The 25,370-nt window shown below is 48.6% G+C and overlaps 10 protein-coding genes across 10 annotated transcripts; 3 read left to right on the plus strand and 7 right to left on the minus strand.

The window, feature by feature from the left end:
• Positions 1 to 1,017: 1,017 nt before the first annotated feature.
• On the plus strand, positions 1,018 to 1,627 carry C8Q69DRAFT_446712 (hypothetical protein; the record flags this gene model as incomplete). The annotated part of the gene is made up of 2 exons (XM_028629154.1): positions 1,018 to 1,584; positions 1,619 to 1,627. 2 exons carry the CDS (start codon positions 1,018 to 1,020, stop codon positions 1,625 to 1,627), a joined length of 576 nt encoding a protein of 191 aa, XP_028482854.1.
• A 591-nt stretch (positions 1,628 to 2,218) lies between these two features.
• Positions 2,219 to 3,484, minus strand: C8Q69DRAFT_475532 (succinate dehydrogenase assembly factor 2). Its single transcript, XM_028631198.1, has 2 exons — positions 2,930 to 3,484; positions 2,219 to 2,856 (listed from the first exon to the last, which is right to left on the minus strand). Exons 1-2 carry the CDS (start codon positions 3,366 to 3,368, stop codon positions 2,408 to 2,410), a joined length of 888 nt encoding a protein of 295 aa, XP_028482855.1. The 5' UTR covers positions 3,369 to 3,484; the 3' UTR covers positions 2,219 to 2,407.
• Positions 3,485 to 3,794: 310 nt separating this feature from the next.
• Positions 3,795 to 5,750, minus strand: C8Q69DRAFT_487917 (putative acetolactate synthase; the record flags this gene model as incomplete). The annotated part of the gene is made up of 4 exons (XM_028632022.1): positions 3,795 to 5,175; positions 5,229 to 5,431; positions 5,495 to 5,617; positions 5,691 to 5,750. The coding sequence occupies 4 exons, from the start codon at positions 5,748 to 5,750 to the stop codon at positions 3,795 to 3,797; spliced, it is 1,767 nt and encodes a 588-aa protein (XP_028482856.1).
• Positions 5,751 to 7,526: 1,776 nt separating this feature from the next.
• C8Q69DRAFT_513509 (hypothetical protein) lies at positions 7,527 to 8,271 on the minus strand (the record flags this gene model as incomplete). Its single annotated transcript, XM_028633316.1, has 1 exon — positions 7,527 to 8,271. One exon carries the CDS (start codon positions 8,269 to 8,271, stop codon positions 7,564 to 7,566), a length of 708 nt encoding a protein of 235 aa, XP_028482857.1. The 3' UTR covers positions 7,527 to 7,563.
• Positions 8,272 to 10,445: 2,174 nt separating this feature from the next.
• C8Q69DRAFT_63134 (putative vitamin H transporter) lies at positions 10,446 to 12,482 on the minus strand. Its single transcript, XM_028633858.1, has 7 exons — positions 12,140 to 12,482; positions 11,922 to 12,088; positions 11,773 to 11,868; positions 11,618 to 11,718; positions 11,510 to 11,568; positions 11,244 to 11,459; positions 10,446 to 11,192 (listed from the first exon to the last, which is right to left on the minus strand). The coding sequence occupies exons 1-7, from the start codon at positions 12,343 to 12,345 to the stop codon at positions 10,544 to 10,546; spliced, it is 1,494 nt and encodes a 497-aa protein (XP_028482858.1). The 5' UTR covers positions 12,346 to 12,482; the 3' UTR covers positions 10,446 to 10,543.
• A 1,027-nt stretch (positions 12,483 to 13,509) lies between these two features.
• On the minus strand, positions 13,510 to 14,727 carry C8Q69DRAFT_63223 (endoplasmic reticulum vesicle protein 25). Its single transcript, XM_028633859.1, has 3 exons — positions 14,393 to 14,727; positions 14,199 to 14,325; positions 13,510 to 14,135 (listed from the first exon to the last, which is right to left on the minus strand). The coding sequence occupies exons 1-3, from the start codon at positions 14,612 to 14,614 to the stop codon at positions 13,831 to 13,833; spliced, it is 654 nt and encodes a 217-aa protein (XP_028482859.1). The 5' UTR covers positions 14,615 to 14,727; the 3' UTR covers positions 13,510 to 13,830.
• On the minus strand, positions 14,663 to 16,093 carry C8Q69DRAFT_475542 (hypothetical protein). Its single transcript, XM_028631199.1, has 5 exons — positions 15,866 to 16,093; positions 15,384 to 15,817; positions 15,249 to 15,328; positions 15,164 to 15,194; positions 14,663 to 15,111 (listed from the first exon to the last, which is right to left on the minus strand). Exons 1-5 carry the CDS (start codon positions 15,959 to 15,961, stop codon positions 15,048 to 15,050), a joined length of 705 nt encoding a protein of 234 aa, XP_028482860.1. The 5' UTR covers positions 15,962 to 16,093; the 3' UTR covers positions 14,663 to 15,047.
• Positions 16,094 to 16,161: 68 nt separating this feature from the next.
• On the plus strand, positions 16,162 to 19,075 carry C8Q69DRAFT_63226 (mediator of RNA polymerase II transcription subunit 1-domain-containing protein). The gene is made up of 2 exons (XM_028633860.1): positions 16,162 to 18,076; positions 18,138 to 19,075. The coding sequence occupies exons 1-2, from the start codon at positions 16,436 to 16,438 to the stop codon at positions 18,762 to 18,764; spliced, it is 2,268 nt and encodes a 755-aa protein (XP_028482861.1). The 5' UTR covers positions 16,162 to 16,435; the 3' UTR covers positions 18,765 to 19,075.
• Positions 19,076 to 20,190: 1,115 nt separating this feature from the next.
• Positions 20,191 to 20,946, minus strand: C8Q69DRAFT_475547 (hypothetical protein). The gene has a single exon (XM_028631200.1). It carries the CDS (start codon positions 20,426 to 20,428, stop codon positions 20,210 to 20,212), a length of 219 nt encoding a protein of 72 aa, XP_028482862.1. The 5' UTR covers positions 20,429 to 20,946; the 3' UTR covers positions 20,191 to 20,209.
• Positions 20,947 to 23,265: 2,319 nt separating this feature from the next.
• Positions 23,266 to 24,927, plus strand: C8Q69DRAFT_446720 (glutamine synthetase; the record flags this gene model as incomplete). The annotated part of the gene is made up of 6 exons (XM_028629155.1): positions 23,266 to 23,268; positions 23,351 to 23,383; positions 23,475 to 23,567; positions 23,878 to 24,370; positions 24,432 to 24,853; positions 24,910 to 24,927. 6 exons carry the CDS (start codon positions 23,266 to 23,268, stop codon positions 24,925 to 24,927), a joined length of 1,062 nt encoding a protein of 353 aa, XP_028482863.1.
• Positions 24,928 to 25,370: the final 443 nt, after the last annotated feature.

A 25,370-nucleotide genomic window follows, 5' to 3' on the forward strand; every position in this document is an offset into this window, starting at 1 on the left:
GGCTGCTGCCATACCCTCAGTTCATCGAGGATTCTGCGATATGGAAGTGTATCACATGAACTAACTGCCTGATGAAGCACGCACTTTCCTCTTCAGGAGAAACCACAGAAGCAGCAACGAATGGTTCTTGACTCATGGTCTCAGTTCAACATTCGAAATGGTCCCCCTTCAAAGACTACTATCATTCTAAGTCATCACTATATCATAACAGTCTCGTTTCGTCCATGCTGCCTTCTACGCTCGTTCGCTGACAGCATGTCTCAAGTCACTTGAGATAGACACACTTTCTCTGCAACGGTTCCCTAAACAATCTCATAGTCGCAACTAGAGAGTACCGATACACAATCGGATGTCTACTTTGCAGCATCATGACTGGATTTGGATCTCATTTGGCGATAACATCACTTTTGCGGACATGCGTGAGGTCTCGAAAAGATGGGATTGTTTCAAAGAAGTCCCCCGACGGAGAGACGTAGCCCACTGACATGGAATGCTTTCCGAGAAAAGTTCAATCCTGAATCAGTAGGGAAACGGCGCGCATGTTTGAATAGCACCTTGTTGATACTAGCAGTCGTGTCGACGATTTCAGTAGTGTTCCTGGCGTAAGTGGCCTTTGGCAGCAGACTCCTATTCCCATTGACACTGCATAGGATATGGGTCTACCTTGTAACTGTATTGGTATCTCGACTGAGACCAATCGGCCCTCGCAACGGTCTTTCAGAGATTATCGAGAACTGGGAAGGTCCGCAGAGTGTTGTTGGGACCCTCTATTCTTGGCCCGACAATTTCAGTCGCGACATCAACCCTATCCCTTGTCACTCCCATAATGATTATTGGAGGCGGGTTCCACTTTTTGATGCATTATACGCTGGTTGTATAAGCGTCGAAGCTGATATTTGGCTGGATGGGACAGCAGAAGATATACTCGTTGGGCATACGGTGGTGTCACTGAGATCAGACTGGACCTTACAGACTCTCTACTTACACCCGTTGATGATCATTCTTGCAAAACAAAACATGCAGTCGCAAACAGATACGAATCGTCCTCTATACAATTCTGCTATTGGGGTCTTCGATAGCAGCCCTGACACCTCGTTGATACTACTCCTCGACATGAAGAGCAACGGCGCTGCCATGTGGTCATTGCTTCAGCAACAACTCGAACATTTTCGTCAAAAAGATTGGCTATCTTACTGGGATTGCCGCAATCGAAGATTTGTATCACGGCCTCTCACAGTGGTGGTCACAGGTAATGCACCCTTTGAGATGGTGGAGGCCAATTCAACACATCGTGACATATTCTATGATGCACCACTGGATGACATTCAGAATCCGAGATATACTGTCGAAAACTCCTACTATGCAAGCACTTCCATGCAGGCCTCGGTGGGTTGGCCACCGGCTGGTCGGTTCACTCCACGGCAAATTAAATCCATTAAAAAGCAAATCAGCATTGCTACGGAAAAAAGGCTGAAAGCTAGATACTGGAATACTCCTAACTGGCCAATTTCTGTGAGAAATAGTGTATGGAGTTTCTTGATCCGAAGCGGTGTCGGCGTTCTGAACGTAGATGACTTGTTTGAAGTGAGTCATTGGAACTGGGACTGGTGTATTGTAGCTGGATTAATCCTATGTGGTTGGCCATGAAATCAGATATTCTTAGTACCGCCTAAAAGTCCACATATTACCAGACATCGTCTAACCTTATGTATTGCCTGGGAAACTTCCATGCTTCCATAGATAGGTAGAGATACCTACCCGAAACATCCAAAAACTCCCAAAACGTAAAGCCAGCCCACACCTTGAGTCGAACAATGAATCTTCTCATAAAACTCTTAAGAGTGATATTCTCTAGCTACTAACCATATATACTTTTGTATAGTAAGCTTATGTATGATTTTGGTCTCTAAACATGAGGTCCGGGAGGTAAGATGTGATCACGTGATTGGTAGTATACGAGTACTGCAAATCAGATATCGCACCCTGTAACGCGAGCTAGGGGAATTATCGATCGCCATAATAGAATCTTGCTTTTTGCTAGGAGACTTGAAATACATAATGCGAAGAAATACATCTTATATGGGTTGAAAGGATAGAAAATATCAAGTGTAAGTTGTGGAGAGGCTTCCGCAACGGGAGGCACTGGAGAAGGAACCGAGAACCAGATACTATGAAAACAGTTCCCTCGGTACGGACAGATGGAGTAATTATCTAATTCCCACTATAAATCTGTTGAAGGCATATATCCAGTAGCAGAATACATCGCATTATAAAAATAATAGATCTACTGTACATATATGGATGGGACGGCTTAAGAATACCACGGCCCATCTCAAACCCTAGCATACATCACTGCCGTATGTATACGAACTTCTATAAGTTCAGAGAAAAGGTAGATGTCAAGAACTTAGCGTCCGAAGACCTGAACATTGGGCATACGTCCAAGACCGCCTCCAGTCTTCTTGTCCTTTGCAGCATGGAAGCCAGCGGCGCTCTTGTCGCGCACATGCTCTCTCAGCTCTTTCAAAATCCAGGAATCAGCCCATCGAGATGGAACGGGTCGATAAGCGGGCTTGAAAGCGCCAACGGTCTGCGCCCATTCGCCTGACTTTGCAGCACCTTCTTTCCAGTTCTCTGTGGGAACGTCCTGGGGCTCTTTCGACGGCGACGCGGCAGCAGCAGCGGCTTCAGGGCTCTCCGGGTCCTGAGTCGCCCAATAGTAAATATCCCAGTCGTTTTCGTCCAAGAAGCGGTCGTATTCCTGCATCTGCTCGGGCGTCATGTTGCCCAGACGAGCGTCCGCAAAGGTGGACAGGAGAAGATCGGTCTCGAGGATACCGCGCTTGCGGCTCTGGTCTTGAAATTATTATGTCTTGTCAGCAGCTGTTCTTCTAGCCATCGTCGACGATGGATTCTCATTCGGACATACACAACAAACGCGCCCTCATCGTGGAGGGATCCTCTCCCTCGCGCCGAAGCGGTTCAACCTTGAATGTCACGCCTTCGATCTCACCAACACCCAATTCTGGCTTCCGGGTTCCAGGCTGCTGTCTCCCGCCAGTGAAGTGTTCAATTTTGCCCGGATACGGATCCGCCGGTTTGTAATTGGGGTCAACCGACTTAAGAAGTTCGGGCGGAGCGTTCTTTTCTCCGACTTTGGGAAAGTCATTGGTCTGCGTAGAAGTGGTGTTCGTCACATGCGGATTCAGCGGCTTCTTCGTCTGATGTTCTCTGTGCTCTGGGGTAGTAGGGTGAGCGCGTTCATTGAGATCTTTGGATCGAATGGCCGTTGTACCGAAAGATCGGGTAAGAGGAGATGCGGAAAAGGCGGATGGCCGCACAAAGCGGATGAGTCTGGAGGCAGACATTGTTATTTGATTTTTGTGTTATTGGACCCCAGCCAGAAAAAAGAAAAAAACTAGACTGGAAAATAGTTGTTTCTGGAAATGGATTGATTCCAGTCGGAGGGTCTGGGGTAATGAGGTAGCTTTGCAAAATAATTACTAAACTCCGGCGGTTTAGAGGCGGACACTTTGACATCATACGGACTTCGCCAGTTTGCTCTGTTTGCACCCGCAGTTTCGGAGGTCATCAAAGGACTCGAGATTACTAGACTACAATAAATGTGAATACAACAGAGTAAGTTCAATTGAACCCCAGGTCTGTCATAGGAGCTGGCTTTTCAAATTTCTACCTAGGTAGTTACTTGTCAATATTATCTATATTTTAAGGCTGAAATGCCAAATTGAAATGAGCAACTATGCAACTATATATTTCTAAACCGATGTCATTCGTTATCTGATCACGACATCCACCACTGCGGATATCTTCCTGTCAAGGACTACACTGACTGCTTCCTTCAGTACCTCTTCCAAGTCTGCCACTCGCTCGACCTTCTTTGTCCACAGGTTCCCGTTGGCAGCCGCTTTCGCAACTTGACCGTAGTCTGGACCATCTTGTTCGAGGGAGATACCTAAGTCTGCATTCGAGACTCCAGTAGCCAAGCCCTGTGGATGGACATCTGTGATACACTGACGCGTCGCGCGCCAGCCTCCATTGTTCAATATCACAGTTAAGAAAGGACACCCATAACGGTAGCTGGCCCAGTAGACAGCTGTTGGTACAGAAAAGACGAAGCTGCCATCCCCAGTAATCATGCAGACGAATGGACTCGTCCCAACATCACCGTCTGTCTTGCGACGAATGTTCGGACGATCAGAGATGTCGTATAGCGCCGTCGCGAGTTTAACTCCGATTGCAGCACCTCCAGCCCAGCCCAGACCGCTGCCGCCCTTTGTAAGGTGTGAACCCGGGCGAGTGAGTTGAAGCTGTTCAGTCATGGGGACTTGGTTCGTCACTGAATCCGTGACGAATATTGTATCTTCAGGAACGGTCGAACGAATTTTGCTGCAGAGGAAGTCGATATTGCAGGGATGCTCCGGGGTATCTAGTAACTTTGCTGCTCGAGCATCAATGGTTTCTTTGCCTTGAGCATGAGAGTACTTCAGCTCTTCCCAGCGTCTGTCAAGAGTCTCTTTCAATGATGCGAGCTTCTCAGATTTCGATATATATTCATCAAGCTGTCCTAGAGCGGAAGCACAGTCTGCATGATACGTAGCAGATGCGCCAATGTCAAAAAGGTTCATTCGTTCTTTCCTGGGGTCAAGGTCGATATGAATGATTCTCGCAGATTGAGACGGTCGGACCCTGAAGGGGATCCAGGGGACATCTGCATCGAGAACGAGGATGACATCCGCAGTCTGAACTGCTTTAGCAGCACCGGTCCCACGAGTCACATAAGCAGGATGGTCTGCAGGAAAACACACTTCACGCAGTTCCGAGTCGAAGACTCTGATACCCTTAAGCAAATCAGCTAGACGGACCAGGTTCTTCACGGCTTGGTGATTCCGTCCAAGGTAACCGGTGATAACAAGAGGTGCTGTGCTCTGCAGCAAAGCATCACCAATCAGTTCCACTGCATCTCCTGGTAATGCTCCTAATGTGCAGGAAGGCAAAGGAGTCCGGCGAGAGTCAAGAGACTCGATGGGCTCAGCCAGAACCTCACGAGTTGCTGTTAGGTACACCGGTCCTGGAGAACCAGTTGTAGCCATAAGTAAGGCCCGGTGGACTACGGTCTGAACATGCTTAGCGGATTTGATCTCTGCACTGTAGCGACTGTAGGGTGAAACGATGGCGGCTTGGTTGGGGATATCCTGGTACCATTGCACATGCTCTCTGATCGGGACCCAGGCGCCTCCCCGTTAAGAGTAGAAGGCGCTATTCCAGCAAAGATCAAAACAGGGGCACGTCCACTGGAAGCATTGTGTAACCCTTGCCCCAGTGCCGCGGTACCGACATCGACATGGGCAACGACGCACGCCGGCCGATGAGTGATCCTGGCGTAACCATCAGCTGCAGACATTGCCGCAAACTAAGACCAAATTTTCCCTCATTAGTCGAGATGATCATCATATTAGGCGACTGGGCACGATACCTCATGCTGGAACAATATCATCCGCGGAAATTCCCGCTTAAGCACATTCTGTCTTCTGACATATGCCTCAATAATGCTGGGATGATCCGAGCCAAGAACAGTGAAGAGATAGTCGACTCCGCCCTGTAGTGGTGTTAGTCTCCTTTCTCGAGGAGGCACACAGACAGGTCTCTGCTTGAATTGCACCATAACGTACCTCCGCAAGAGCTTCAAGGAACGCATCGGCAACGACATAGGGACTACCCGTGCCTGACATGTCAGACAGAGTAGACATCTCAATTAGACAGACTGGGCTTGGCGTGTAGATAGGCAAATTTCTGCTCCATAGAACAGAGACAAAGAACGCGCAGAAAGCTCGAAACAAAACAGGTGTTCGAAAGATGATATATCTACCAACATCTAGCAGATTAGTATTTGACTAGTACTCTGAATTGCCTACTCAGATAGCCCAGCTGACTATCTAGAATGAGAAAGTCTCGGATACCCTCTGAAGAGATCGGATAAACGGCAATATGTCTCATTCAAAGAGAATTTTCACGTTCTCGATGCCTGGCCACATCCCTTCCGGAGCATGCGCTCGTCTGCAATTCCAAAATCCCATGATGAGCCCCTCACTCCTGCAGATGGAATCAGGCCCGCTATTGAGACCATCGTTATTATTCTCGCCTAGTGCGCTTCAGATCGAGTAAAGGCCCGTGTTCTGATGCCACATGGTATAGTTAAGGCCGATGCATATGTCCAATCGAAGCAGCAATGGGACCGAACCTGCAAACGTTCTCGTGTAACCCCACACGGAATCTAGAGACGCATAGAAATAGGTATAAGCATTTAGTCTGGATGCCTTAACATCAGACGCACGCCACGTTTCGAGATACTGATGGGAGAACAATGTGTGTGCAGCATGAAAGACAACGCGTTCCTGTGATTGGATATCATCTTGTTTCAGCTCACAGAAGAGATTGGACAGAGAGTACAGACTGGCTGAAACTATACACCCATACGATCTACTATTCACGAGGGGGCCAATGATAAACTCTATGAAATGTATTGTATGTACATCAGCCCCCATCATTAGGCAATCCGGGCTATTCCTTAGATGCAGACATTGCCTACTTCTAATACAGGACGGAATACTACTTCCCGCCATTTCTGTAACTGGAAAAAGTCGGATGAGACTGCTTTTTAGATGCATAATTCGGCACCACCCGCGGGGTTAACTTAAGCATCAAAGTAACGGTGGGATGGCTGGTTGTTCCGTTCCTAGCAGGGATCACAAACAGCCGCCGTATCCTCTGGCTGTAACGCCTTGTAACAATAAATACAAACTAGTATGCAACATGTATTGTCTAACAAAGATATTGTTCGGAAGGTCTAGACCACTACCCACTAATTACTCCGTCCTGTGAATTTCCTTATTTTCATCACGATCAGAGAGCACGACACCTATTTATGTGGAGAGTCTGGAGGATATCACAATTTGCCTCCACAGATAGATGAGTGGACCTAATCCTGAGTTCTGATCATAATTCTCGTGGAGGCATGATGGGGCATCACATTAGGAGACGAAAATCCCGTGGGGATCTGACGAAGTTTATTCTTCGGCCCGGATCACATATAACGCTAACTAGATAGATATGATTCGCCCTTGAGGATTATCATAATCTGCGATAAAAGGACCAATTGCCGGTAGCTATTGGTGTATTCTAGTATAGGCTATGATTGTGCACGGCGAACATGATATGTAAATAGCTCGGAAGGACTTTCACAAACCCAGAATTATCGGTACTCTTGTGAGCATCTAGGAGATTCCAGGAAAAGCCATTGTATTGTACGGGTCATACTATACCATATACGCTGACTCTTATGTCTAATGAAACACACATCCATCTTTTATATCTCACTCTGGGTGGTCATTTAGGTGTTGTAGCACTGAAAGTAAAGACGAACGATGTGTACCCTATATACAGTATTGTCTTAGGTAGCCAATGTTTAGTGCCGTAGAGAAAAGACACGTTGCCGTGCTATAGACTTGTACCACTCTCCGTAACTGCAACCTGTTGGCACATCTCTTAGACGGAGGACTTTTCGTTGCCCCTCGGCGGGAAAGGAACATAGTCTGTTTTCAACGAAATATCCGTCTTCATAATGATCTGATTGTGAGCAATTGGCTCCTGACTGCCCGTGCTGCCATTGTCGTTGTCGACATTCGTCCAAGCATTGTTAGCAGTATCGTTCCATGCGTCAGAACCTCCAGCACCGACCTGAGTTCTGTTCCTGGATTCCAGTTTGCTGAGTCCGTAGGTAGGTCTGCTGCGGGTTCTGCGACTGGTAGTAAATGAGGAGAATAAACGAGGGAATGCCTGTTTGATAGGGTGTTTGAGGAAAGGAAGACAGGCGCAGATGATTCCAGTACTGGCTTCAATAGCGCTCCAGGTCAAGGCATCAAAGGATCCCCACGTGGGATCATGCGTCGTGGTGCTTTGCTCCATGGCTTGCATGCGGATGATACTGGTTACGCAAACGAAAAGACCAAGACTGAACACAATCATGACGCCAATCTTGCGGATAGTATCCAGCTGCAATCTCGCTAGCAGAGGCATAGGCATCAAACAGATCCAAATATCCATCGCTGTGTTATAGCCAGCCCAGCTCCAGCGGAAGATAGTATTGTTGACACAGGATTTGTGCATGTGTTTGTTCCAATTGGATTCGATCGGAATGCACTGGAATATTGTCGCGACAATGAAGCTGAAGGTGCCCGAGATGACGATGGCCATAGTGACGAAGCATACGATGCGAAATTTCCTGCTGGGAAAGATCCTCAAGTAGAAAGTAAGGAAAGAAACCTTTGTGAGGCAAAGGACGGCCTTGTAGAAGAGTTGGAAGAGCCAGAAGTACTGAACATACCACTAGTCAATCGATGTTCCAGCAAGACGGGTTGGATTGTTCTCACCTTTAACCCAAGAACTAGGCTACCGCCGGATCGCAGAACATCTGCTTTATGCCGACCAAATGAATAATGAACCGCTTAAGGAAAAGACTTAGTTTTTGGGCCAATTCGTTGGATATAGAGTCGAACCTACCCATATCTCCCACAACCGTATTGATAATTTGAACAACCTCGAAAATGCAATTAGTCGATAATGACAATTGAGCAGAAAATGATCTCCACACACCATTGAAGCAGCTATTATTATATCGTCTGCTGCAATCCTTGTTGATCTCATCCATGCCCATGAAAGCCTGTATATCACTAGGAGGGCAGCAATGGAAGTCAATATGGAAGTCGAAACTGTGAAAATAGGGCCCTTGTTGGGCACAGAAATCGGTCCTTTTCCCTGCGTATCCATTCTGTCGAGGCCCGTAAATGATCAATGATTCATAAGTAAATCCCTTCTTGACTCTTGACAGAGCTGGTTGCAAGAGCCTATGCGTACTGAGCAGGCACGAGAAGCTCATATGCAGAGTGCTTCCATACTACTGGTACACTGAAGATCGCGTGTAAGACTACCAAAAAGTATAGAACATGAACAATATGTCTCTATCTCTGAGGATAACCCCTATTTTGAGACTCAACTTCTACTACCCTCCACTATCGGAGAAGGAGGGATGCAGGCAATAGCATGGTAACCATGTGTACAGAGGATCTAACCTGCTGGTTCATAATAACGGCATATCGTGGCATGGCACATGATCACGAATGAGGTCTCTGGGGCGATGCTTGCCGTCAGTTACGGATCGTCAGAGGTTTAGAGATGCCACATTATGCCTGTCAATGGCACCTATCTGAAGAGACCAGCAGCTAATCTTGACATGGAATAGACTCCTCATTGCTAGATCCTAGCCAGAAAGAAAATTTCGTTTTCACTAGAACCTTTCCGACAGATGATGTTGCAGTTCCTTGAAGAAGGAATCCGTCCAGGGATTCCGGACACCGAGAGGATCAGGGGTCACCACATCCAAGATTGCCAACTGTGTTGAAAGAGCCAACAAATCTTGTGAAGTTCGACATAAGGGCGTGATGAGCACGCTAATTTACTATCGACTTTTCGCCCTAACCTGATAGCTATCCTTCCATTATTCCATTATAGGACTCAAGACGTCTAGAACTAAGGCTGTAGATCGCCAACAGGAGCAATGCAACTATGTGACGATCTTCAGAGGTTGCCATCTACTCCTACCATAGACAGGGCAGATGTGGTAGCAACTCTGGCTTGTTAATATCATTCGACAACAACCTGCTGTGCTCGAATCATCTCCGGTTGAGCCTGATATATGCCCCTGTTCATGATCATTATTTGCGGGTGACCTTCCCGCGTTGCTACATTCAGACGTTTCCCATCTCACGAAAGAAAGAGAATATTTCCATCATTTTAATATCTCCGAGTTTCCAATACCCACGTCGATCAATGATCAGACATCGATTAGCGCGGACACCACGGGCGACCCCAAGTACCGAAGCCTAGAATGATGTGATAGCAAGGTGAGAATGCTTGTATACATGAGCTCGCAGATCACAAGCGGGAAGCCAACTGCGCATACTTAATACTTCCTGGAAAATGCCCTTCATACCTGCTAATTACTAGCAATACAACACCACTAAAACGAACACTAGCGTGGAGTGCGCGCGCGTCGATCATTTCTATAACGTGACAAGGGTCCGGTGCGGATCCCGATTCCCCAGTCATTCGGAGACAAAAAAAATAGAGTAGCATCGGCTAATCATAGGTGTGAACTTTAAAGCCTCGTCCCTGCATAAGACCCTAACTGTTATTGGCTTCATTAGCGCAGCTCTCTAATGGACCTGCGCATTGTCCGATTATGGTAGTCTTGCATGCGGATGGTTCCATGTAGTAGCACTGGGGTGTAGTTTGGATGAAATCAACTAGATGATAGTGGTTTCAGTGTGAACTAACTTCGCGGGAGACTCTGAATGGTAGCAATAGGACCATGGCAGTTAATGTGATAATTGATTACTTCGCGAGATGTTACATTTTGCTGTAACTACTAGATGTCATACCTAGGTCCAACATTCCGTACCTATGGGCTTCACAATTCAAATCTGAACTCAGGATGTCCTTCTCCAAGGCCCTGCATGCGATCCAGCTCCTCGTGCGTATAGCTCTTACCACTAACGCTTTGGAGCTTATCCCGGCGACGGTTCTCCTGGCGCAGGTACCAATAGTAGATTGTAACCGCGATGCTGCCAACAATGCCAAAGGCAAGACCAACACCGAAACCAACGGGGTACCGTGGCGACTGCGAAGCGATAAAAACATTGCTAGAGATGAGAGCTCCGCAGTTTCCAAAACCAGTAAGCAAGCCCATGGCGACGCTCCTTTTTACACCCTTGCCCACATTGACGCAGAGCCACACCACAATGGTCGACATCATGATAAAAGCTCCCGAGGCAGTAAAGAAGATGCCCGCATAGCGTGCTCCAGCAGCAGGCACTTGCGCGAGTTCAATACCCCAGCCAATGATGATCAATATTGACCCGAACAGCGTGAAGCTGTAGCGTTGTCGTAAGTAATCACTTAGCCACGCACTGCTGAGCGTAAGCACGAAAGCTACCGCATAGACTGGAATCGTATGCACTTGGGCGGATGCAGCAGTCCAGCCGAGATCTTTTAGAATAGTGGGCTGGAAGGCAACCAGAGAGCTAGCAGTCTCTTCCGCTGCCATGTATGCCAGGACACTGTACATAGATCAGTACCAGACGAGATGTTACAGCTACAAGATAACTTACCAAATCCAGATCTTCCAGTCAACGGCCATTAGTAGTACTCGACGAAAGGCAATCTTGTCGTTCTGGGCGCTACCTCCACCATCTTCTTCGAGACGAGCCAAGAGAAATCTCTTCTCGTCTTTGTCGAGAAAGCTGGCCTTCTCCGGGAACGGGACGATGATCCAGAAGCAAACACTACTCACAACGATGGTTATGATGGATTCCATGATGAAGATCCTAGGATTGGTTAGTGTTTGCATCAACGAAAACTTGATGTATGAACTTACCAACGCCATCCTTCGTATCCGCCAACACCGTCCATATGGGAAAGGGCACTGGAGAATAACTACTTCATATTAGCGACGGACTCTCTTCCTGGTCAGGACGGAACTTACTCCATTGAAAGCCCCTGCGGCCATGTTCGCGCTGAAGAATATTGCATATCGTCGAAGGAACTCATCTTTCTTATAGTAGCTTCCGATCAAGTAAGCGCAGCCTTATCCTCACAAGTCAGCGATCCGAACGGATGGATGATAGCCTTGCTACTTACCAGGAACGAAGCCGGCCTCGAACATGCCCATAAGAAAGCGACATGCGATCAGTCCAGATACAGTAGTCGTGAGCCCTTGTCCTAACGTGCAGAGGCCTAGCAATAGCTCATGAGTGAATGATCCCGCAATGCTAGAGAACATCACTTACCCCAGGCGAACATAAAGACTGCAAGTGTCTTTGGTCCAAATCTCTTGAATACCAGGTTCGCCGGGACTCCAAACGCAATATATGAAACTGTGAATACTGTCACGGCGATATTGTAATCGTTACCCTTCATATGAAGGGACTTGGGCATTCCTGCAATCTTCGCATTTCTTCTCCAAATTAGAACAATAATATTATTTCCGAAAAGGCATGACACTTACCCGACATTCGATCGATCTATAAACGAAATCAAGAACAGAAACCATAGAGCCGGGATCACTCTGAAGTCCAACTTCCAGAGGAGTTTCTTCTCCAACGACTTATCGGTTGAAGACCCAGCGAAAGGTCTCTCCGAGAGCCGCGACTCGGCTGGGGACTCTAGCACGCGAGGCTCTATGCCAGGGCTCTTTTCCAGTTCGAGAGACATTAGGGCCCGTGGACAACGAGGTCAGGTGGTTTTATGATAACATGCAACAAAGGAGTAACTTGAAGAATTGACGGGAATCAAAAACAAGAGCAGAGAGGACATGAACTTGTCAAAAGAGAAAGGAATTCACACTATTTCTTGCAAGAAACAGGATTAAAGATACCAGTCCTTTACTCTATGGAATAATCAGACCTACCTAACTCCCTGGATTCAGCCTGGGTCTCGAACGTTGACCGGACGCTTGGACCCATGTCTGTCACCAAAGGTCCTAAGAATGCTCCGAAGCACACAGAAGAGCCATGGAGGCCTGTCATCCGCCAATAAAGGTAGAAAAGCGACCTGCGCGGCATACGGTTGTTGGATCCGTGTAGCAACATCACCTGTGCATCGGACAGCCACGCGGGACAGACACTCTTGGGACTTAGTCGACGCTGATCATCTCCTTATCTCGAATTTGTCTGCTGTGCCGCTAAACATCGCAGCAAGACAAGGATAAAAAGCACACCACGTAGTAGTTACTCCGTATTTACTCCGTTAAAAGAGCTTTCTATAGTTTAGCAGGGATGTCAGCGCTAGTGCCACTAAGCGCGCTAAGCCGCGCTGACCGTTTTGACTCTGGCAGATCTTACTACTCTGCGTTACAGTACGGATCAGTTAGTTACAGGACCTTAGTGTATCGGTATGCTTGTACGCTTCGGTATGGGCTTGAGTTTGAAGACGGCTCGTCTCTTGTATAAGATAAGATGGGAGTAGTGGAGTCTACAAGAAGCCCAGAGTAAAACAATGCCTCGATGCAGCTTCGAGACATCTGAATCATCGCCAGCTCATCCGCCCATTCTGACATCCAATAGTAACAGGTCCCGAAAACCGAATATGCAGAAGAGCAGAATAGCTTCAAAGATGGTGTGGTTGGACGCCTAGGACGCCTAATCTCGAAACTGTGGGATGCTGGTACTTCTGTGCTTGGATTACGGCTGATAGGCGATGGCTTAGATTGTGCATAATTGTAGACTACAACTGGTCAAGAATCCGCATGTGCGACAGGCGAAAGCAGATTGTCGCGATTGACAATCGAATATATGTGGAATGTCAGTAATTTTTGCAAGGAAGCACATTAGGTGCCGTGATGTTCAACCTGATCGCTGTACCTAAAAGGCATAATTGCTAATATGCGGTACAACTCATGATATTGAGTCGCTCTCCCAGAATTAAGATACCTTCATTGTCTCGCAAGCTAAATTGTGATATGTAAAACAGTGTCGCGTGAAAAGGAAACGCGAGACTCCGAAGGTCGACATAAAATGTCTCAAGCAGGATTCAAGACCAAGTTTTGACCATCAAGAAACCATTCGTATCTCGTTCTACAGTAGGATAACGTCACGGACAGAGTAATCTAGATCAAGTGCTTCGATCTGCGGAGATGTTAGACCTCGTCCACTGACGATATCCCGGGTGCAAATGCATGGAAAGTGATCGTAGAAATGCTCACCTGAAGTACGCCCTCAGGTACACAACCTGCCAAGCGCCGAGTCCGACTAGCATACCCATCGTTCCAATGGCGAACCATTTCACTCGTTCATTCGTGCTCTCATTAGTGTCTCGCAGTCTCTGCTCGCGGAGTCTGAGGTACTCCATCTCATTAACGATCTCCGAGACCAGCTCCTCAATGCGTCGAAGGTCCGTCTCAACTGGCTTGAGCTTCTCGTGAGCCTGGATGCTGTTCCAGTCCCGCGCATCGGCACCAATGTCAATATCGAGTTCAATGTGACGGGAAGGATTCGCGACAGCTTCTGTTATTTCCATCAACGTCAGATAACGATCTCCCACCACTCTTCAGGATCGGGTACACGTACGGCGTGTAACAAGCTGGTTTTCGAAGCAAACATCGAATGCGGTGTCCGCGAGGGAAGTGAAGGTCTGACGAGTCTCGCCTGCAATGTCCTTCGGTCGACCATACTCGTTGCCAAGTGCGTCCTTGATCTAATTTTGTTTACATCGTCAGTTACCCCGATATCGTCCAATTAAGCAGGTCCTCGATTCGACTCACATGCATGTTGACGGATTGTCCATCACCTCTGTGACCGCTTACAATGGCGGTCACGACCACCAGCTGGTTGGCTGACACGAAATTCCGGATGCACCGTTCATTCTTACCACTGTGGCCGGAGACCGCAGGGAGATCGAACTTGAGAGCAGAAGAAAAGGGAAAAACCAAAAGCAGAGAAAGGAGGCTCAGAACAGACCTCAATGTGAAGAAGGAAGACCCCATCTTGAATGAGGAGCTCGCAACCGACGGGGATAGTGGTCTTGAACAATGGAGCTTGGATACCGGTGATGCCACGCTGGGGCTTACTAGGGGACGGAAAACAATGGGTGGATCAACAATGTTCCGCGGCCGCAGGCGATCATCAAGAACAGCATAAATGGCCACGCACGACCATCGCAATGCATCTAAGAATAATAAGTTGAGTTATATTTACATATCGCTGCTATATATACATATGAGCAGTATCAATAAATTGCTCTCATATTATACAAAAATACGTCGCAGAAAACAAGGGCGACCGGCCGACTCACCACTGACAAAGCTCGTCAAGGTTGGAGCCAGAGATGACGGTCTTAATTCCATACCACAATGCCGTCCTTGGCAAAGTTGGGCGCGCAAATGATGCGCCATCGTCACTCATAAGATGATTTAGCACCTACTTGTCTTGAGCTCTAAGCCTCTGGACGAGCTTTTCTCTCAAGAATGGACTGAGGCCGAGACTATATAGGGAGATTAGCAATGTTGGACATAAATCTTTGTTCCGAAACTTACATTCCGTTGCGGGTGACAATTCGGTATGTTCCTGTCAGCAGTCAGTCAATACCGATTAATGAAATAGTAGGGCCAGCACTTGTACCGCTAGGCTGATAATTTCCGTTTCCTCCCACAAACCCTCCATTTGAATCGACTTCCAAACTGCCAAATATATCTTCAGGGCTATAACACGATCAGTTCATGCCATACTATGTATCAGTAAGTTGGAAGTCCATACGATGCGATCCTCCCATACTCGGGAGGGTTTCTGGAATCGGATATGTGAATCCAACCACCTCTTCCTCCTGATCCAGCTCCTCCCTGACCACTTGCTCCTCCGCTAGAATCGCCGCCAGCGCCACCGCCGCCGCCGTACCCGGGTCGCTTCCTGCGGTGTTGTTGAGGCGCAAAGAAGACACCGCCAGAACCTAGGTTGGCCCCAGAAGTTGAAGCCATAACCTGAGCCTGCGATACAGCTTCTGGATCCTCGTGCGCATGCTCAGAAAGAACGTCTTGTAGTATTCTTAGAAAAGAAGGGTTTTCCTTGAAGGAAGCTGGAGTAGGAGGCAGTTCGTTTGTAGTGCCGATGGATAAGTCAGGATTTGGAGGTTCAGTAGGTAGGAGGGAAAGGACATGGTTGTCTGTATGTGTCTTATCGTCTCGAAACACATACTAAAAGTCTGTTAGGTATTGTTAAAAGATAGCTTCTTCGGAACTTACTATGTACGGATAACCATCCAATGTGGACAGTGACCGGATTTGACTCCATCGCGGACCTCTGAGCGCTTGGCGCGTAAAGGAGCCAAAGAATAACATAATTCAAATTAGAACAATGAAACAAAAAGCAGAAAAGGACGATGGCATAGGCGCAATGGAAGTTTCAAAATTTCAAGATCGAAATCAACGATGACGAAGGTCAAGATCGGAAGCAAACACGGCAAACTCATGTGACTGCGCGTATGCGTGTTTGCGGCGGCAGCTTCATCTAGCCGCCGAAGCTTCAGGACACTGGTCGATATAGCCCAGTGCTTCTCGTTCAAGTTACTACTGGCCCTGGAGACTCGATTTCAGGGCCAGCATAGGTCGCAATCTGTGGAAATCTCTGTCGCAATTCTCGATCTACGGCGTAGAAGAATAGATCCTGATTCAATCGCAAGACATAACTAATCTCAATTCTCTCTGTTTCGGTTTCCGATAACCAATTTTCACTGTGGCACATATATCTCTGTTCCTGACTGGCGATTGTGTTTACTATCTCGTCCTTTCCTCTGTGTTCTCCAAAGATCAAAAATGGCAACCCCATCTTCCAAACCCAACCCAGGGGCAACACCCACCCACCTAACCTCACCTCATCCTTCCTCTGTACCTATGGGTCGGCCTTTGTCACATAAATCACCCTCAATGAAAACCCCATCTGCTTCGGGGCATGCTCATGGTCATCACCAAAGCGCGTCTCATCAGAACGCAACCCCTTTGGCTGCTGCAACTTCAGCGGATGACCCAGTGACTTTCAGCTCTCCTTCAGCGCTGTTAGCGCTGGGCGGCTATACTGGTATTAGTCCGTCACCTGCAGCGCAGGACGCTCTCATCGGCTCTCATATGCATGAGAATGATATCCATGCATTAGGGATGCAGGGATTAGGGCTTGGAGGAGCACGAGACAATGACGAGGAGCGAAGGAAACATATCGAAGAAGTGGTTCAGCTACTTCGAACGCGCGTTGCAGGTCGAGGTGTGTGCAGGGAAGGCATCGAGAGAATTGGTCAGCTGGCGGGATTCGAATCGATATGGCAGGACAATAATCTTAGCATTGCTGGCAATTCAGTCGACCTGGAAATCGAGTTTTACCCAGGCCAAGACAGCGTGAAAGACGTGAGCCTTTCGTACGCCACTCCAGAAGCCCAGGAAAGTGTGAGGCGAGATGAAGCTACGGCTGTCTTGAAGCGCGATCTCATGCAGTCGGATGAAGAACGGCAACAGGGGATCTGGAAACGATTGGACGGTTTCTATGGAAATTTGGAGCGGCTCGCTAGGCTGGATAGACTCAGCCAAGAAGTAAACTGCTTCGAAGCGACCGAGGCGCTCTATGAAAGTCTTAGAACGATATGGGAAGAAGAAAAGAAACATCCAAGGTGGACGCCTACTTACGAGCACCTTTGTAAGGGCTGGGTTGGCCGCCCTTCGTTGCACAAAGGAAGACGTTTCGGATTGGGTTTGGAATATTGGGTCGAGCAACATCGAGCGTTGGACGCGAAGCAGAGGAAGAGATCCCAAGATAGTATGGTTGTTGACCAGGTCGGTGGACAAGAGATGGACGAGCAACCAATTTCGGAGGACGCCATTTGGAGTGTTACAATTGAATGCGAAGAAGGCTATCCGTCACTTCGAGTCTCGAAAGACTGGGTTGGCTCTGACGTACTGACATCCGTGGATACCGGTGGCAGAGAGTCAACGGATTCCCAAGCCGAGTCCTCGATCATGCTAGTCAACTGGGCTGAACCACCTCCTACTTTGACGTCGTCGGCTGCTGCCAACGCAGACTCCATGGCGTTGGATTCGGGCATGCTTGGCTCACAGACTCCAAACCGGAGGTTCGTGGCGAAGCTGGAGCCGGCTGTCAACGTTCCCATCCTGGCAGCCTCTGATATATACAGGCATTTGGGGCTTCAGTTGCCTCAGGAGTTCAAAATGGTTACGTATGATGCGCTCTTGTTGCCATCCTGGACGGCTTCATCGGAGGCTAGCACCTCGGACGAGGTGCATCGACCGGGCGGCAAGAGACTGAGAAAAAGCGTTGTTACATTTGATTCAGAGGGCAAGCAAGTGAATAAACAGCATTCCTACGCTTTTCAAGCCTTTGAGACCGTCGCTGGCCGAACATTGCGAGATCTTCCCTTTTCGCATCCCCGCCAACTTGCTGATATTTTCCCCGTGAGTATCGCCCTGTAAAGGATTATCTCGTGCGTGTGAGACTGACGAGAAATGTACTCAGATACTTCGCCAGTATGCACTGCTAGAAAGTCTCCTCCGTAATGTATTCTCTCGCTCGGGGGAAAACAATGTCAGAGCTCCAGATGCAAAGATTACGAGGGCAGCGGTTTCTTCCGACCATCCTTCGGGATCGTTGTTGTCTGGGACACACGTATCAGTCTTGACAAACCACGACCCTACAGAAGACAGGCTGGGTTCTCTTCTAAGAGATTTCGGTGAGAACAGAGCGGAGGACAGCATGGATATAACGGTTGATGAGGATCCGAGTAAAGAGACGGACAATCTCAAAGTTGACATTACATTACGGACTCAGATTGGACAAGCGCCCGTGATCATGCTTCTCTTTCCGATCGAGCGAGAGCCAGGAAAGGGCTCAGCGTTAGCTTCCGGAGGCAACGACGTGCGGATGGGTTCGCTGAACATCGAAATTGGGCTCAATGGACGTGTCTCGGTCAACCAGATCCAGGGCCTATGGGACGTCGAGGAAGCGCAAGACAGCAGTGCTCCGAGGCCGGAAGTCCAGGAGTTGCAGAAGAAGCTGGCAAAAGTCTTGGAGACGTCGGAAGATCTGGGCATCCTGGTGGAATGGATCCTCCGCTGGATGCGGCGGCGGAGAGACCGTGCATAAGGTGAACGTTCGGTCGAGCTTATGCAGGTGCGTTCTACAGTCTTGCATGAATATGCTCCACCTTGAGAGCTACAGAACCTCGTTCTTCAGGAGTATATAAGCAAGGGAGATCTCCCGGTCCGCGCCGGATCCTTTATCCAAACACGGTGGATCGCCGCTGGGATCGATCAACGGCCCAGCGTCTGCAGCCAGTCAGGAGTGTCCGATAACAAGAGCCCCAGAGCAACTATTCTAGAGGGCACCGAATGGAGACGATGGACATGCGTCCGGGGTCATTATAAAACGTGGCTAATTTCGTCACTGTGACATTGATGGTGTAGTCTGCCCTAATGGCCGAGTTACAGGAACAACGCCGCGTTGTGGACTGGGAGCGATATTATTATGCATTACGGCTTTTCAGCATTTATTATGGCTGACATGACGGAGTCCCGCCTTGTTCCATCTTGTTCTATTTATGAAACACCAGCTGGTGCCCGATAATTCTTATTATTGCACGTGCCCTCTGGTAGATCGATAGACACGCTAGCCATGCAGGTCCAGAAATACAGAAACACACACTTGCATAATTGATTACTTCGCTGCCAGACGTCCCAGGGAATATCCGTATGCCGAAATTAGACTATGTATACACCTGTCCATGCATACAAGTTGATTGGATCGTTGAATCCCGTCATCTCCACGATCCACAATTACCGGCTACGTAGCATAAGCATTTGTAGTCGTGTACAGACACAGGAATACTACTACAAGCAGCAAGAAATAAACCACCCCATACCTCTCCGGCTAAGGAAAAAGAAGGGCAACGAAGCCTCCGTAATTGCAGATCAAGATATTGATACGTTACAGCTAATAGACTCCGCCTCGGAGACAATATCATATCATAGATAAATTCAGGTTTCGAGAGAGTATATTGAACGGAAGAAACTAAACAATCATGGCTCCTCTATCCAATTCCGCAGAACATGACAATGGAAAAGAGAATGGGGGACTTCTGTCAGTCAGTTCACGCGGATGGAAAGGTGAGGAAGATCTTCAAGAACTTCTAGATGAGTCCTCTGAGCTTGCTTTCTTATTTGTACAATATAATCCGTGTCCAGATCCGTTGAGGATATAAATTCGTAATATTGTGAACAGAAAACAAACGCGAGCAATCAGCTAAGTCATTCTAGAGCGTGTGCATAACACTCCTGTAAAAAAAAAAAAACAGGATTTATCTAGTCCCGCTAACTAGACCGCCATTTTCTTATGGGCACGATACCTACTCTTGTCAGAGATCTGGAAAGTCAATATACTTTGACGATTGGCTGACTTTATCACGAAATGAGTTCTTTTGAATTGACGAATAGCAACTGGAGGAAGAAAACTGGGATACAGAGGTTAGGTAACTAGAACTTGACTATGGAATGTTTATGAGAATAAATTGCGGCTCGGCCCCAGCAACAGGGTTATTCTCTCTCGATGCCTAAGTGGACCCTCACGTTTGCCTCATTACGAGTATAAAGGGCATTATCTATGGCAAGTAAATTTAATGGTTTAGTTAACTTACGCTGATCGACCTTGGGGTCTATCGATCTACAGTATAATTTGCTAACACGAGGGGAGGGTGGGAAGACACCCATCGATAAAAAAGAAAGAAGCGGGAAAAGAAACAATAACAACAACATGTAATACGAATATTAACCCCATACCCAACCCAGTTACCTAACTAGCTAGCTAGCTAAGTTAATAGTTCTGTCTTTTTTTCTGGGGTTGTAAGATCTGGTTAGACCAAGAAAGAAAAAAAAAAAAATGGCTCATGGGGGGTGTCCTCCTCGGCACATGAAGTGATACGATGCGGTTCCTTCCTTCCTTCTTTCTTTCTTTCTACCTACTTATCTATCGGTAGATGCGGGTGTGGCGCATCAACAGTTGGAGCTGGCTTGTGAATATCTTATCTAGCGTGATTTCTTTTCGTGTCTTGCCTGGTTGGGCAGTTCGCTTGAGGTGCCCAGGTGGACGGATGGATGGAGCTGATAGATACTTGGGGGGTAAGGTTAGGTTTGGGCTGGTAGATAGGCTCCTATCGGTTGTTTTGGATTACGAGTAATAAAGAACGGCCATCATGTGGCTTGGATAGTACTACAAAAGGGCGCGGGATGCCATTCCCCGTGTGATAGACCAGGTTGAAGATAGAGAAAGATACCATAGACGGAACGGCTCCGAGGGTATGAGTATCTAGATATGGTAGATACCGGGAGGGAACAATGCTGCTCTTTTTTTCGTTTTGGTGGTTTTCCCAGTCCAACCCCGCACGAAGGCCTCCCCGGATTTTTTACTTTGCGTCGAAGGCGAAAACCGCCGATCCGCAAGAGGATAGTTAATAATATCTAGCAGGAAATCGGACGAGAGGATTATTTTTGCATGGCGCCTGGTTCGTTCGAGTGGGTGAGTAATGGCGGGCGATTGTGACGGGCAGAAACAAGAAGATCGAGTTCATCTGTCAGCATGGTGTGTCATGGAGCGGCAGCCAGACCAATCAGTGCCAGGCGATAAGCAATGCAGGGCCGGCTGGGCGAGCAGGCGCGCGGATTGGGCAGACATTGACCTGAAGGGTAATACTAATATCGCTCCGTCTCCAAACGATCTGTGTCGCGGTGAGGGGAAAAAGAAAAAAAAGGCAAAAAGAAAAAAGAGACAGGAGACTTGAGGGGAAATCACATAGAGAGGCATTTTTTTTTTTTTCGATTCATTTTACTATAGAGTATCGATTCCGTACTGTGAGTCTAGAGTGAGTAACTGACTAACTTATCCGATGGGGCTTGCCACTAAAGAGGCCAGTTCGGGTCTAGTCGGTGCCACCCGCAGCGATCGCGTTCCCACCGTTGAACTAACTACGGAGTAACTGCTCGATGGTACTGCTTCTATTCTTATGCCTTTTGACTCAGATGCTGATTCCTGGGAATAATCGCTCAGCCCTGGTGTGTTTTGTTCGATGCGGTTTTTTTTCCTGTCTTCATCGTTTGTCTCCTAGATAGATACCTAGGGTATCCATCCCACAGCCACGTTGGGAACTCGGCCGGTTGTGCGATGGCTGGACGATCCCAGATCGCACGCTGAGCGCTGTCGTTGGCCGGAGAGAAAGGGAGCCTTACCGCATCCGGAGTGGCCACGGCCGGTGTCGGGGTCTTCCAGAAAAATCATGGAGCCGACGTCGCCACATTCGGGCGAGAGGGACAGTGGAGATGATGAGGTTTCATGATGATGCTGATGCGGATGCTGATGCGGGTTATATGGTACTTATGATTCAGACCAGATACTCTACGCAGGGAGTAGATAGTCACGAAGCAGGGAGATGATAATGCAAAGATAGGATAGTCGACCGGTCGATGGCGGCTCAACCGAGACGGGACCACGCGAGATGGCGGGGGGTGGAACGCGCTGCTGATAACGAATGGCCGGCGCGGACATGGTTGCTGTCAGCTCAGGCACGAGCTGGTCGGGTCTAATAATCTCTCAAACCAGCTGTTCTAGCGTGTATTATTATTGTTATTCTGATCTCTACTAGAGAGTCGAGACTCGAAACAGAGAGAGAGATGCTATGCGAATCCAATCATGTCATTCCGGAATGGCCGTGACAGTAGAAGCCGGATGTATGCAATTCGCAGCGGCCGTTCTAGAGCCGATGCAAGGATCGCTCAGGTACACCAACTGCTGCTGGTCGTTGCGCGTCTGGACGAACTTTTCGTTTCAATAATTAATTTCTTCGCCCTGTCCTCCTGGTTACGTACTCGAGTGAGTCGTGACGGCCTATCAGACCCCGAATTCAAGCAGCCTGAAGCAGTAGTTTCATTAATAGTTAACTACCTAGTTTCGAGCAGGATGGATGATGCCCGACGCTGTGGTTTTATCGGGGAGATACACTACTAATAATAATATCTGAGTAACTACCACGAGCGTGGGGTCAAATCTCCAAGAGGGGAGAGGGCGGGAGAGAGAAAATCAAATGTGAGGGTTTGGTTCAAACTACATCACATCGTGGCGGGAATAATAGCAGTAGAGTAGAGTAGAGTACGAGTAAGTACCATAGAGTAGTAACTTGGATACGAGGATGAATTATTATTCGTTCCATTGGAATTCCAAAGGCACTTACTTCCCCCCAGATTCTTCCAGCCTTTACCCGAACAACAGCCAGGAAAGCGTAATGGAGTGACCAGGAAAAAGTGCGTGGTGAGAAGTGAAAGAAAAGCCACCAGCAATTAAATTTATCGGTTGGTCCTGCTTCGCCCCCCCACCCGGCGCATCCCTCTTCCCTTCTCCACCACTTTCTCGCTCTTCCTTATATCTTTGCTCGCGGGACCTCCCAAGACTCTCTGTGATCATCTACCATCTATCCACTGCTTCGTGCAGTCTATCGCTTTTTTTGCTCTACACTGTCGTTGTTGCTTCGTTGTTTTTGCTGTTCTGACATTCCAGTACTCACTTCCACACACACAACCCACACACACACACACATTCAGTCATCATGGTAAGATTCTGCTCTTTTTTTTTTCCTCGCCATGAGTCACCCATCGTGGTGGACGCGGACTGACGATGCAATTGCTTCCTAGGCCGGATCAACCGTCATCTCCAATGCGGAGAATGTGCGTGCTCAACACCCTTCAGCCGCTCTGTGCTGTGCGGCGTGAGGATTCCCTCCTGTGGCATACTGACTTTTCTGTTCGGTGGCGATAGCTCAGCAAGTACATGAGCCTTGACCAGCGAGGCAAGATCATGGCCGAGTACGTCTGGATTGATGCCGTCGGTGGTGTCCGCTCCAAGACCAGGGTATGCCATTTTTTTCTCTTCTTGTTCCTTTCTTATCTCTTTGGCGGCGGGGTTGCTCGTGTGACCGTGCGGCTACGGTATCGGGGATGCCTCCGCTGTGGGCAATTTCCCAAACCATCCCGCGCACACGCATTTCGGATCTACAGCAGCGCCTCAACCCGTGGGATAAGCACTATCGCAACGTCGCACGGGATGAAGTGCTGCTGCAAGAGAAAGAGATGACTCCTGCTCGCCAAGTCGGAAAAAAAACCTGGTTTCCAAAAGATGACACAATGCTAACGCCTGGGCGCTTGGATAGACTCTCTCTAAGCCCGTCACCTCTGCTGATGAGCTTCCGGAGTGGAACTTTGACGGCTCGTCCACTGGCCAGGCTCCTGGTGACAACTCGGATGTCTACATTCGCCCGGTTGCTATCTTCCCTGACCCCTTCCGCAAGGGTGACAACATCCTCGTCCTCTGCGAGACCTGGGACTCGGATGGCACGCCCAACAAGTTCAACCACCGTCACGAGGCTGCCCGTCTGATGGAGACTCACGCCAAGGAGGACTTCTGGTTCGGTCTCGAGCAGGAGTACACTCTCCTCGACACCGACGGCTGGCCCTACGGCTGGCCCAAGGGCGGTTTCCCCGGTGCCCAGGGCCCTTACTACTGCGGTGTCGGTACCGGCAAGGTCTACTGCCGTGACATCGTTGAGGCTCACTACAAGGCCTGTCTGTACGCTGGCATCGCCATCTCTGGTATCAACGCAGAGGTCATGCCCGCCCAGTGGGAGTTCCAGGTCGGTCCTTGCCAGGGCATTGAGCGTAAGTCATCCATCCCACTGCACCGGTAGTCAAGTCATTACTGACATCTTGTGTCTTCCAGTCGGTGACCAGCTCTGGATGGCCCGTTTCCTCCTCCACCGCGTCGCCGAAGAGTTCGGTGTCCGCATCTCTTTCCACCCCAAGCCCATCCCCGGTGACTGGAACGGTGCCGGTCTCCACAGCAACGTGTCCACCAAGGCGACCCGTGAGGAGGGTGGTCTGAAGGTCATCGAAGCCTACATGAAGAAGCTGGAGGCCCGTCACTTCGAGCACATTGCCGTCTACGGTGAGGGCAACGAGGAGCGTCTCACCGGCCGTCATGAGACCGGCAGCATCGACAAGTTCAGCTACGGTGTCGCTGACCGTGGTGGCTCTATCCGTATCCCCCGCCAGGTCGCCAAGGATGGCAAGGGTTACTTCGAGGACCGAAGACCTGCCAGTAACGCTGATCCTTACCAGATTACCGGTATTATTGTTGAGACTGTGAGTTTGCCCTCGAATCGACTTTCCTAGAGCCGTGATCGCTGACTTCTCTTCAGCTGTGTGGTGGTGTCTAAATTTGTGGAACCTTCTGGCTTAGCTCTTGTATACCCTCCGGCGTCAACCGGGAGTCGAATAGAGCGGCACGGCAGCGGGTGAAAAAGATGTTATAGTCCTTTTTCTTTTGTTGACGATAGCCTTATTAGTTATGGGTTTGTTGACCCGCTCGCCGCAGCCGGTTCTATCACTCTCTCCTTTGTCGTTCAGTTCCATTTTTCCTTTTAACTCATCCTCACGTCGGCCATGTCTGTTACGAGGAGCATAGATAGCTTGTTCTATCTGGATTGAATCATTGAATAAAAGAAGTTTCAACGGGAATCGTACGCGATCTGTCAGTATGACTACTGGCTATATATAGGCTGCCCCATAGGATCATCCCGGACATTCCAAATGGGATTAGTTTGGATAATGGGCAGCCTTGGCAGTAGCTGGCACTCGATATAGGAAGAAATACCGTCTA

This window comes from Paecilomyces variotii (assembly GCF_004022145.1).
Source record: "Paecilomyces variotii strain CBS 101075 chromosome Unknown C8Q69scaffold_10, whole genome shotgun sequence".
NCBI classification, from domain to species: domain Eukaryota; kingdom Fungi; phylum Ascomycota; class Eurotiomycetes; order Eurotiales; family Thermoascaceae; genus Paecilomyces; species Paecilomyces variotii.